The sequence below is a fragment of the Vipera ursinii genome (genome assembly GCF_947247035.1).
Source record: "Vipera ursinii genome assembly, chromosome: 2".
Lineage (NCBI taxonomy): Eukaryota > Metazoa > Chordata > Lepidosauria > Squamata > Viperidae > Vipera > Vipera ursinii.
In genome coordinates, this window is record NC_139513.1 from 286,060,075 (window position 1) to 286,072,894 (window position 12,820).

Genomic DNA, 12,820 nt, shown 5'->3' on the forward strand with positions numbered 1-12,820 from the left:
CAGATGATATCCTGACCAAAAGCAGCCAAATATTCCACACACACCCCCCCCCCCTTGCTGTGCAAAGGATACGGTGCACTAGACCGCACGTTCTTATCCGACTTCCACTCTAAAAGCAGGTCCGCTGAGAGGGAAGAGTCTCATTGCCTGTCTTAAATCTATATAATCGTATGTGCTTGCATGCACACTCGACCGCTGAGCCCCAATGAATAAATAATGGAAGTGAAAAACAACACAAGTCAGAGAGGAAACAGAAGAGGTGAACCCCTGGAAGAAGGAAGGAGTAAAGTTAAAGTAGTAGTAGACGGAGGCGCTAAGAAGCCCACATGAGATAACTGCCCGGGAGAAAGGCAGTTATCACAATAAAGCAGAGGCAGAAGGGAGAGTTAGAGGCCATTAGGAAAGTTCAAGAAAGAGTAGAGGAGTGGAAAGTATTTAGAGGGGGGAAATCCAACCAACCTAAAAAGTGTGGTGGTGGTGGTGGGGGAGAAAACCTCCATTACTTGGAGAAGCAAGTAGTGGTGTGGTAGAGAAGAGGGAGAGTAGATGAGTAGTGGATGATGAGAATGAGTTGGTCTTCAGAGGAGGAGGAGGAGGAGGAGGAGGAGGAGGAGGAGGAGATGGAGGAGGAGGGCCGTGAAAGAAAGAAGAATCCGAGAAAAAGGAACTCGGCAGAGGTGAGAAGCGAAGACTCATCAGAAGACAGCAGTGAAGAGAGAAAGAAGAAAAAGAAGAAGAAGAAAAAGAAGAAAAGAAAGAAAGAATACAGTGACGGCAACGATGAGGAGGAGGAGGAGGATGGCCACAAGAGAAAGAGGAAAAAGAAGAAGAAGAAGAAGAAGAAGAAAGGTAAAAAATCCAAGCATAAGGATAAGAAGAAGGCGAGGAAGGATGAAGAGAACTTTGCAGAGATGTACAAACAGGAGCTTCTTGATTACCATTCGGAATCTTCCCATGAAACCGAAGATGAATACAACAAGAAAAAGGGTGAGATGGAGGAGTTGATTAGAATGTGGTGCGTGTTGTTGTTGTTGTTGGGTTTTTTTGCTGTTGCTTCTAAGGGTTGGATGGGGTGGTTTTCAACCTGGGGTCAGCAGGGGTCTGCGGGATGCTCAATAACATCATAGGGCAGGGGTCTTTGAACTTGGCCCTTTGATGACTTGTGGACTTCAACTCCCAGAATTCCTCAGCCAGGCACGTGTGCCTGGCTGAGGAATTCTGGGAGTTGAAGTCCACAAGTCATCAAAGGGTCATAGTTCCCTCAAACCGGCTGAGGAATTCTGGGAGTTGAAGTCCACAAGTCATCAAAGGGTCATAGTTCCCTCAAACCGGCTGAGGAATTCTGGGAGTTGAAGTCCACAAGTCATCAAAGGGTCATAGTTCCCTCAAACCGGCTGAGGAATTCTGGGAGTTGAAGTCCACAAGTCATCAAAGGGTCATAGTTCCCTCAAACCGGCTGAGGAATTCTGGGAGTTGAAGTCCACAAGTCATCAAAGGGTCATAGTTCCCTCAAACCGGCTGAGGAATTCTGGGAGTTGAAGTCCACAAGTCATCAAAGGGTCATAGTTCCCTCAAACCGGCTGAGGAATTCTGGGAGTTGAAGTCCACAAGTCATCAAAGGGTCATAGTTCCCTCAAACTGGCTGAGGAATTCTGGGAGTTGAAGTCCACAAGTCATCAAAGGGCCAGGTTTGAAGACCCCTGTCATAGGGGGTCCACAAAGGCTTGAAAAAAAAAGTTATGATTTAAATCTTGAGTTACGTCTTGGGGGGCCCGTGTCCATAAAAGGTAAAGAGGGTACAGGGTGAAGATAAGGGTTGAGAACCTCTGGATAGAATATAATAATAATAATAATAATAATAATAATAATAATAATAATAATAATAATAATAATAATAATAATAATAATAATAATAATAATAAACTACTACTACTACTACTACTACAACTACAACTACAACTACAACAACAACAACAGAGTTCGAAGGGACCTTGGAGGTCTTCAAGTCCAACTCCCCACTCAGACAGGTGACTGTCCAGTCTCTTCTTTAAAACCTCCAGTGATGGAGAGTCCACGATTTCTGGTGGCAAGCTGTTCCACTGGTTGATTGTCCTCACTGTCAGGAAGTTTCTCCTTAATTCCAGGTTGCGTCTCTCTTTGGTTGGTTTCCAACCGTTGTTTCTCGCTCTTCCCTCTGGTGCTTTGGAGAATAATTTGACCCCCTCCTCTTCTTTGTGGCAGCCCCTCAGATGCTGGAATTCTGCTATCATGGTTGTTGCCTGCACTTAAGGGTTGAAGTTTGGGAAAAAAATATTCTGCAGGAAGGCAGCGATAAACCACTTATGTATTTTTGCCAAGATAAATACACGGTTACAGTGCGTCTGTGTAGTCAGCTCAGTTAAATAACATTTTTACTTTTGCCTTACAGCCTTAATATAAAAACTAAGTAGTAGCAAACTGGAGCCTACTCCATTCAACTTAATATGTTGTTCTTAAGGGCTATAAGAATTATTATCACCTTCTGATGTTCGGCATTTTAATTCAGTGTAAGGACTGTATTTGCATAACACAGACACTGAATTATCAACTTCCCCACATTTTAGCCCAGCACGTGGCTGAACTAGTCCGTGTGGTTAGTTTATGGTTTAATCTTGTCTGTAAAACCAGGAATTTAGGTTAATTGAATAATTTATGCTTCAATTAACTGTGAATAGATAAATGAACATATAATATTACTTCCCTGGAAGGAGAGGGTTAAGCAGAGCGATTGCACAGATACACAAAGGGGAGCGATACACATAAACAATCTACAAGTTATCTTGCATTGTTAAGTAACCATGTTTGGAATAAACACGGGAAAATAATAATTCCAGAGTTTTCCCCACTTGCTTTATTAGTAAATATTTCTACTAAGATGAAGGGTCTAGGATTCAGTTAACAAGTAACAACAAAAACAACAACAACAACAACAACAAAATAATAATAATAATAATAATAATAATAATAATAATAATAATAATAATAATAATAATAATAATAGAGTTGGAAGGGACCTTGGAGGTCATCTAGTCCAACCCCCTGCTCAGGCAGGAAACCCAATACCATTTCAGGCAAATGGCTCTCCAGTCTCTTCTGAAAAACTTCCCGTGTTGGAACATTCACAACTTCTGGAGGCAGGTGGTTCCACTGCTTCATTGTTCTAACTGTCAGGAATTTTCTCCTTAGTTCCAGGTTGCTTCTCTCCTTGATGAGTTTCCATCCGTTGCTTCTTGTCCTGCCTTCAGGTGCTTTGGAGAACAGCTTGACTCCCTCTTCTTTGGGGCAGCCCCTGAGATACTGGAACGCTGCTATCCTGTCCCCCCTCGTCCTTCTCTTCACTAAACTAGACATCCCCAATTCTTGCAACTGTTCTTTATATCTTTTAGCCTCTGGTCCCCTGATCATCTTTGTCTCATTTTATGACCTTCCTTGCCACAGTTGTTAAGTGCGTCGTGGCAATTATTAAGTTGGTAACACGGTTCTTAAATGAATGTGGCTCTCCCCCATTTGCTTGTCAGGTGGCAACCGGGGATCACGTGACACCCCCCTCGTCCCCCCCGGGACCCTGCGAACATCATAAATATGAGACAAGTTGCCAAGCGTCTGAATTTTGAAGGTCACTAAATGAAATGTTCAAAGTTGACCGTTTGTTAGGTGTGATTATTATGGCCATTTGGGGGCAAAACTCAGTTAACAACTGCCCTTCCCTTCCCTTTCCTCCCCTCCCCTCTCTCTCCTCTCCTCCCCTCCCCTTCCCTTCTTCATCCATTATCCCCTTCTCTCCTCCTCTCCTCCCCCTTTCCTCTCCTCTCCTCTATTCCCCTCCCCTCTTTTCCTCTCCCCTCCTTGCCCCCTTCCCTTCTTTATCCATTTATCCCCTTATCCCGTTCCCTCTCTCCCCTCCCCTCCCCCTCCTCTCCCCTTCCCTTCTTCATCCATTTATCCCCTCCCCTCTCTTCCCCCCCTCCCCTCCCCTGCCCTCCCCTTCTTCATCCATTTATCCTCTCCCCTCCCTTCTCTCTCCTCCCCTCCCCTCCCTTTCCCTTCCCTTCGCCATCCATTTATCCCCTTCTCTCCTCCTCTCCTCTCCCCTCCCCTCCCCTCCCCTCTCCTCCCTTCCCCTCCCCTCCTCTCCTCTCCCTGCCCCTTCCCTTCTTCATCCATTTATCCCCTTATCCCCTCCCCTCCCCTTTGACTAAACAGTCCCAGCTTCTCCTATTCTCTTTAGAAAACTTTAGTTTGCTCTAGACCATTCCTTGTAGCCTTTCTTTGCATAGATTCCAAACTGTCTGAATCATTGAAGAACTCCTTGGTGAGTCAAACCAGGGGGTGTTAAAATAGATCAAAAAGGAGCTTTCAGACCCTGCATTTACTCAGAGCAGAATTCTAGTTTTTTTCACCATGATTTTCGGATCAGCTATAAACCTACATGGCTCTTCAAATTCTGACTTTTTTTTGTTTGTTCGTTTTGATCGCTTTTCCGCCCTTTTCCTTCGCAGTCTATGAAGTGGTGACCGTGACTGGAGATATCAGAGGAGCAGGGACCGAGGCCAACGTCTTCGTTACACTCTTCGGTGAATTTGGCATCACGCCAAAAGTCCATCTGACCAGCAAGTGAGTATTGCCAAAATGCGCAAATTCGGTAGAGCATTATAAAAAGAGATGCTGTTGAGACTCTGGAAAGAGTGCAGAGAAGAGCGACAGAGATAATCAGGAGGCTAAAACATATCAGGAACGGTTGCTGGAATTGGGTATGTCTAGTTTAATAAAGAGAAGGACCAGGGGTGACATGATAGCAGTCTTCCAGTATCTCAGGGGATGCCCCAAAGAAGAGGCAGTCAAGCTATTCTCCAAAGCACCTGAAGGCAGGACAAGAAGCAACGGAAGGAAACTCATCAAGGAGAGAAGCAACCTGGAACTCAGGAGAAACTTCCTGGCAGTGAGAACAACTAACCAGTGGAACAACCTGCCTCCAGAAGCTGTGAATGCTCCAACACTGGAGGTTTTTAAGAAGAGACTGGACAGCCATTTGTCTGAAATGGTATAAGGTTTCCTGCCTGAGTGGGGGGTTGGACTAGATGACCTCCAAGATCCCTTCAAAGTCTATTATTCTGTTCTGTTCCCAGTTTACTGGGCATAACACAATTCAAAATGCATTCAAGTCAGTGAGGAAATCAAGTTACATCTGCAGGGGAATGGTGAGGATGACCAAACATATGCAACATTTCCATTATTTGGACTTGCCATGCCATTTCGGAAAAAAAATTAGGTCTTCTTCAGCTTTTGCCCAAGGATATAATAATAATTTAGAAAACTTTAAGGTGCCTTATAATGGACAATGGCTAGTCTACTTGTCTGATCGCTAGAAAAGCTAAGTTGGGGCTTGCTTATCTATCTATCTATCTATCTATCTATCTATCTATCTATCTATCTATCTATCTATCATCTGTTGCCTCCTGGCAACAGCCTGACTCAAACCCTGCAATTTTCTTGGCAGGATTTTGAAAGCGGCTTGCTCTTGAGTTTTGCCCCATTTTATGGCCTCAGTTGTTAAGTGAATCACTGCAGCTTGTCAAGGTAATAATTTAACTGCTAACCAGCTTGTGCAATGTAAGATGTATGATGTAATGATGGGAATGACTCAGCAGGCTCTGTGTCCCTTTAAGAGCCAGCAGGGTCTGTGTCTCTTTAAGAGCCTTTGTATAAAAGGGAGGGCTCCACAGATGTGTGCTCTCTCTTCCGTTTCCCACCGTAACTGCTGTGTGTTGGATCCTGCTGTGTTAACACGCACATGTATATTGTTCCTGGTGTATGATATTGTGGATAGTATAAACCACCATTTAATATAGACCACTATTTACTGAGTTTACTCCTGGGTTATCTCAGTGCAATAAGACTGTGAACACTCTGACACAGCTGTTACGTTAGTTAACTGAATCTGGCTTCCCCCATTGACTTGGCTTGTCAGTCTTGCTTGTCTGCAACCGGCATATGTACATGCCAGTTGCCAAGTGTTCATCCTTCAATTTCTTTTCAATGTTGTAACTTTGAATGGTCACTAAATGAATGGCCGTAAGTTGAGCAGTAATTGCACAGGGACAGTTTGCATTACAAAGTGTTAGTATCCTATTTACATTTGTTTGGGGCAGGTAGACATGTTTCCAGACAGAATTAATGCCTTCTGCTACCCATGATTTTTACTTGGTAAGAAAAGGTAGAGTTCCAGGCCCAGAAGGGGTTTAGGCAATAAAGACAAGTCAAAAGACTAACATTTTGCAACATGCTGGACTTTTAAAATAATTTAATTAAACCAATGGGTGCCCCCCCTATTTAGGCCTTGGTGGAGCAGTGGGCTAATGCCTCCTTAAGTAACACCAGCTGCCTGCAATTAGTGCAGGTTCGCGTCCCACCAGGCTCAAGGTTGACTCAGCCTTCCATCCTTCCCAGGTAGGTAAAATGAGGACCCAGATTGTTGGGGGCAATTAAGCTGACTTTGTAATAATGCCGCTTGGGGGGTGTATGAAAGCCCTAATAAGCAGGCATATACATAGAATGAAGGCTATTGCTAAGCACATTGGTTTGTGCTTAAATTGTAAGCCGCCCTGAGTCTTCGGAGAAGGGCGGGATATAAATGGGATTAAATAAATAAAATAAATAAATATATGTGAACATTCGTAGTGGGGAGAATGCCAAGGTAGTTATCACAAGGGCATATGGTGAACTCAGCTGGCAAATAAGTTGTGCGAATGAGTAAATGGTAAATGTTTACATTTTCCCTGGTGCTGGCAATCTGTTTGTCTCCAGATGTGCGATGTACATCTGTTTCCCACTGAGCCTGACCATTTATTATTCCAGCTAGAGAGATGAGAGTAAGATGCAAAATATCCAGAGAGCACCTAAGTGCTTTTTTAATGGGGGAAATTATAAAGCGTTTCCTGCCTGAGCAGGGGGTTGGACTAGATGACCTCCAAGGTCCCTTCCAATTACTATTATTATTATTATCATCATCATCATCATCATCAAAAAAGGATGAAGTCTTTTTCACACCATGCTTGCCTGGGTTCCTTTGGATGCAGCAACGTCTTGGAAAATTCTAATCCTTATACTGTAACTCCTCATCTTTCTTTCTCTCTATACAGCTAGTCCTTGACTTACGACACACAACAGAGGCCAACGTGTCTGTTTGCCAAGCGGGGCAGCTATTCAGTAAATTCTGCCCCATTTTATGACCTTTCTTGCCACAAGGAAATCCGACTTCCCCATTGACTTTGCTTGGCAAAAGGTCGCAAAATCACGTGACCTCAGAGGGCATTGCAACCGTCGTAAATATGAACCAGTGGCCAAGCATCTGAATTTTGATTGATTTTGAGGCTGAAACAGTTCTAATGTGAAAGAGGGTCATATGTCACTTTTTTCAGTGCTTTTGCAACTTTAAATGGTCACTAAATGAATTTTTATAAGTTATATAGATAGATAGATAGATGATAGATAGATAGATAGATAGATATAGATAGATATAGATATAGATAGATAGATAGATAGATAGATAGATAGATAGATAGATAGATAGATAGATATAGATATAGATATAGATAGATAGATAGATAGATAGATAGATAGATAGATAGATAGATAGATAGATAGATAGATAGATAGAATAGAGCTGGAAGGGACCTTGGAGGTCATCCAGTCCAGCCCCCCAGGTCAAGCAGGAGAGCTTATACCATTTCAGACAAGTGACTGTCCAGTCTCTTCTTAACAACCTCCAGTGACATAGCACACACAACTTCTGGAGGCAAAGCTGTTCCACTGGTTAATTTAATTAATTAATTAAAAATAAATTGTCCTCACTGTCAGGAAGTTTCTCCTTAATTCCAGGTTGCTTTTCTCTCTTTGGTCAGTTTCCAACCACTGTTTCTTGTCCTTCCCTCTGCTGCTTTGGAGAATAGTTTGACCCCCTCCTCTTCTTTGTGGCAGCCCCTCAGATACTGAAACTCTGCTATCATGTCTCCCCTATTTCTTCTTTTCTTTAGACTAGCCAAACCCAAGTCCCGCAGCCGTTCTTCACATGTTTTAGCCTCTGGGCCTTGAATCATCTTAGTTGCTCTTCTCTGCACTTTTTCCATGGTCTCAACATCTTTTTTGTGATATGGTGACCAAAATTGGCTGCAGTACTTTGAGTTGAGGATCTTAAAAAATAAAACCTTCATTTCTGGGAAAAACAGCTCAAAAGTGAAAACATTGCAAAGACTATAGTTCAGGAATGCTAAAGGAACATTTATGCTTTTTTGGCATATTTGACGCATAAAGCTTGGGGAAACCGATTTCTACCTCAGCTGCAAAAAAACATATGGCCACTAGATGGCAGCAAAGAAATGCAGAGATTTTGTTGGCTGCTACCTAATGGCCAACTGGATTCTTGCAATACTGATATGCTAGCCCTAAGCACAATAGAATAAAATAATATTAGAGCCTCAGCTTTTTACTTTTACACATTGATAGGTACTAGCCATTTCCATAACAACAAACTTATCTAATGAGCAAAAAATAATTCTTTTCCATTTCAATCACAAAAAGTGGTTTTCAAGGAGAAACAAGTTGGACTTTTTTTTTTACTTTTGATTACATTGGGTAATTTAGCCATCTCTGCTAAATTGCTAAATAAAAAATTACATCATTATTTCCAGTCATTCGTGGGAATTAAAGTAACTTTCCATTTTTGTGAATAAAGCATTCTGGCTGCTTCCAACACATAGAACAGCAAAGTTCCGGATTTCTTTTTTCAAGTTTTTTGTCCATCAAGCCTAGAAGAAATGACTCTGGTTTAATTTTTACATTCGCTTTAAGAGCCTTCTGTATTAAAACATGAATGCTTACCCCAGTATTTCTTTGTGGTTGAGAAATATATATATATATATATATATATATACAGTATGTATATATATATATATATATATATATATATATATATATATATATATATATATATATATATATATATATATATATATATATATATATATATATATATATATATATATATAAAAGTCTCAAAAGCTTCTTATTTTATTTATTTAGTGTATGGCATTGTTGAAGGGAAAGTCTTCATCAGGGTTCAGTCCAAGCTGGGAATAAACAAAATGGAGTCTGTTTTAAAAAGAAGGTTGCAGTTTATTGAAGAGGAGAGCCAGGCAGGAAGAGGGCTCTGGAAGAAAAGAGAGTGAGCACATGTAGGGAGTGGGTTTTTATACCATCTGGGGCTCTTGAGGTGGTTTCCTGTTCCTGTTTGAGGCTTTGTATTTTCTGTGTCATGTATTTTGACCTGTGTCCCCTTGGCATCTGTGGGTTAATCTTAATATGTCCTGTCTTAGAGTTTGGGAGGGGTACGTAGATTTTAGGTGTCTTTGTCTTCCTAAGCCTCTAGCTGGAGGCCTCCAACCTTCCTGAATGGATGATCACATCTGCATTTCTACAGAGCTGGTTTCCGCTTGGGGGAGGGAGACTTGGGGCTATTAAGAAAACTGGGCATGCTTTTCTGTCTCTTTAAGATCCTTTGAGGAAATATGGTATTCTGCCCTTTTAATATTTCCTTCTCTGGGGCTGGGGGTGGGGGCTGACTTCCCCCAGCATCTACAGAGGTCATGCAAACATTGAGAGATAAACTTACTTTAGATAAGGCGTCATCAAAAGCTTTCATTCTCTGGAACTGTATTTGAGATTGAACTTCCTCTCTGAGGCAGATGGGCAACTGTCGTAAGTACATGTCAGTTGCCAAGCATCTGAATTTTGATCACATGACCACGGGGGAGGGGGGAAATGCTGCAACAGTCTGAAGTGTGAAAAATGGTCATAAGTCACTTTTTCAGTACCTGCACTGACCTACTGGGGAGAGTCGTCACGACAAGGCGTGTAAAAGCCTCACAAATCACGACAATGTGCTTCAGACACTATCTGCTGGCACGTAAAAAATACGTGACAATGAATGGTGGCCATATCATAATCAATGTTTATTAAGAGCAAGGGTGTGTGTGTCTCCAAACGGGGTGACTTTAAAACTTGTGGGCGTCATCTCCCAGAATTCCAGAGCCAGGAGGTCCACAAGTCACAAAAAGGGCCACGGTACCCCACCCCACAATTAACTTACTATTTCCTATGTAGGATGTGCTGATTTCATTATATTTCATTGCAATGACCCAGGAGCAGTTCTGCCTTCGAAAGAAGTAAAACAGATGTGTTTCGAGTGAAGACCAATAACGTCGGCGCCATCCGGAAAATAAGGTATTTTCGCGATGTAGGCTTCTGGAAGTGGAACCGGACAAAGATACAAATTGTGTAGCCTTGCCTAACTATTGCTATCTCGCTTCTGTAATCAGGGTTTGCGTCCGGGAGCAATTTCACGCACGCGTGGGAAAACACGGACACGGTTGGGATGCGGTGAAGGGGGGAATAAAGGAGTGTAGAGGAATGATTGATGCCTTCCTTATATCGTAATTACTCTGTTGTCTGATTTTCATTGGCTAACAAAGTTTATAAAGCAACGCTGCTAACTTTTAAACTTCTGCACGCACCTGCTGCCGGCGTTTCAGATGTTGTTCCCACCCAGGACTTAATTCGATCGAATAAAAAGTACTGTTTCTTTGAGTTTTCAGGATGAGTTTTTTTTTATGATTTCTCAGGTTTTGCCAAGGGTTAGGGACCTTACAATTTCCCAATCTCGAAAACCCTAAAGAGTGGCTACTCGGCTAATTAGCTGACCTTGCGCTTCCCGTACCCCCCCCTTGCACAAATATTTTAAAATATAGTATTCGACTTTCCTTGTTTTTTTTAATTATTTCATTGCTTTGCGGTAGTTACGTTTACAATTTGTTATTATTATTTATTTTTTTCCATTCTACCATTGTAAATCACCCGAGAGAGATGGACGGCAAATAAATTTAACCAATAAAAAAAAGAAAAGAAAAGACAGAAGCAGTCAATACAATTTAGTTTATTTTTTTTAAAGGTAAATATGATTTTCAAAACGACACAACAGGAACCTTTGTAAGCGTGTGGTCAAGGTGCAGTAAAATCAGGAAACAGGGCAGTTCTAATGAATGTCAACTCCAGATTGCTCACAGCATCCCCCTCCCTGTTTGACAATACATAGATCAGGGGTCTTCAAACTTGGCCCTTTTATGACTGGTGGACTTCAACTCCCAGAATTCCTCAGCCAGCATGCCTGGCTGAGGAATTCTGGGAGTTGAAGTCCACAAGTCATAAAAGGGCCAAGTTTCAAGAACCCTGACATAGATTAATTTTATTTATTTATTTATTTATTTTTATCCCATTTATATCCCGCCCTTCTCCGAAGTTCAAAGACTTCTCGCTTCAGAAACATAAAAATACGGAACAAGCTGATGGCCTTTGCAGAGAGAAAGTCTTTGTTCCGCTAAATCCAAGGGGTAAATTGCTACTTCAGAGTCTTGAATTTGTAGGTGTGAAGTCCACCCCGCTGTTGCCAAAACCCCGCTGTGACAAACGGGAAATGTACCACAACTTCTTCCCCCCCCAATACGTTGTGCTGGGGTTAGAATTCCCAGAATTCCCTGGCTGGAGGAAAAAAAAGGGGATCGTGGCAGCTGCCATTCTGACACAAATGAGGGCAGCAGGTTGCAAAATGTCGACCGTAGTGATTGCCAACCTGAGTCCTCTTTCTCTTCTCCGTTTTTTTTTTTTGTTGTTGCAGAATTGAACACGACAACACCGGGATGAACGCCAGCTGGTACCTTGACCGTGTGATTGTGACCGACATGAACAGGCCCCACCTCCGTTTTTATTTCCCGTGCAACAATTGGCTGAGTAAAGACGAAGGGGATGGCCTGTATGTGAGAGATCTGATTGGCAGCCTAAACCCTATGGATGTTCCCAAAGGTGCAGCATTGCGTACAACGGTGATGGTGATGGTGATGATGATGATGATGATGATGATGATGATGATGATGATGATAATAATAATAATAATAATAATAATAATAATAATAATAATAATAATAATAATAATAATAATAGTTGGAAGGGACCTTGGAGGTCATCTAGTCCAGCCCCCTGCTCAGGCAGGAAACTCTATACCATTTCAGGAATAGAATAGAATAGAATAGAATAGAATAGAATAGAATAGAATAGAATAGAATAGAATAGAATAGAATAGAATAACAGAGTTGGAAGGGACCTTGGAGGTCATCTAGTCCAACCCCCTGCTCAGGCAGGAAACTCTATACCATTTCAGACAAATGGCTGTCCAGTCTCTTAAAAACTTCCAGTGTTGGACCATTCACAACTTCTGGAAGCAGGTTGTTCCACTGGTTAATTGTTCTATGTCAGGAAATTTCTCTTTGGTCTAGGTTGTTGATAACAACAACAACAACAACCTAGGATCCTGGCAGGAACCCGTGTCAACCATTAGTGCCAGTCAATTTGAATGTTCAGTTGACAGGTTCGTGTTTAATGAATAAAAGAATAAATAATAATAATGATGATGATTTTTATTTTTTATTTTAATCCCATTTATATCCCGCCCTTCTCCAAAGACTCAGGGCGGCTTACAAGCTTAGCAGTAGCCTTCATTCTATGTATATGCCTGCTTATTAGGGCTTTCACACACACCCCAAGCGGCATTATTACAAAGTCAGCTTAATTGCCCCCAACAATCTGGGTCCTCATTTTACCTACCTCGGAAGGATGGAAGGCTGAGTCAACCTTGAGCCTGGTGGGACTCGAACCTGCACTAATTGCAGGCAGCTGG

At 42.0% G+C, this 12,820-nt stretch overlaps 1 protein-coding gene across 1 annotated transcript in view; it reads left to right on the forward strand.

Moving 5' to 3' along the window:
- Window positions 1-568: 568 nt before the first annotated feature.
- LOXHD1 (lipoxygenase homology PLAT domains 1) overlaps window positions 569-12,820 on the forward strand; it is a gene marked incomplete at its 3' end in the record, with an annotated part of 173,043 nt that continues 160,791 nt past the window's right edge. The window contains exons 1-4 of the mRNA XM_083351181.1: window positions 569-987; window positions 4,539-4,653; window positions 10,237-10,317; window positions 11,765-11,949. Of these exons, the coding sequence (XP_083207307.1) occupies window positions 621-987; window positions 4,539-4,653; window positions 10,237-10,317; window positions 11,765-11,949 (748 nt within the window). The 5' untranslated portion in view covers window positions 569-620. The remainder of the gene's footprint in view (window positions 988-4,538; window positions 4,654-10,236; window positions 10,318-11,764; window positions 11,950-12,820) is intronic.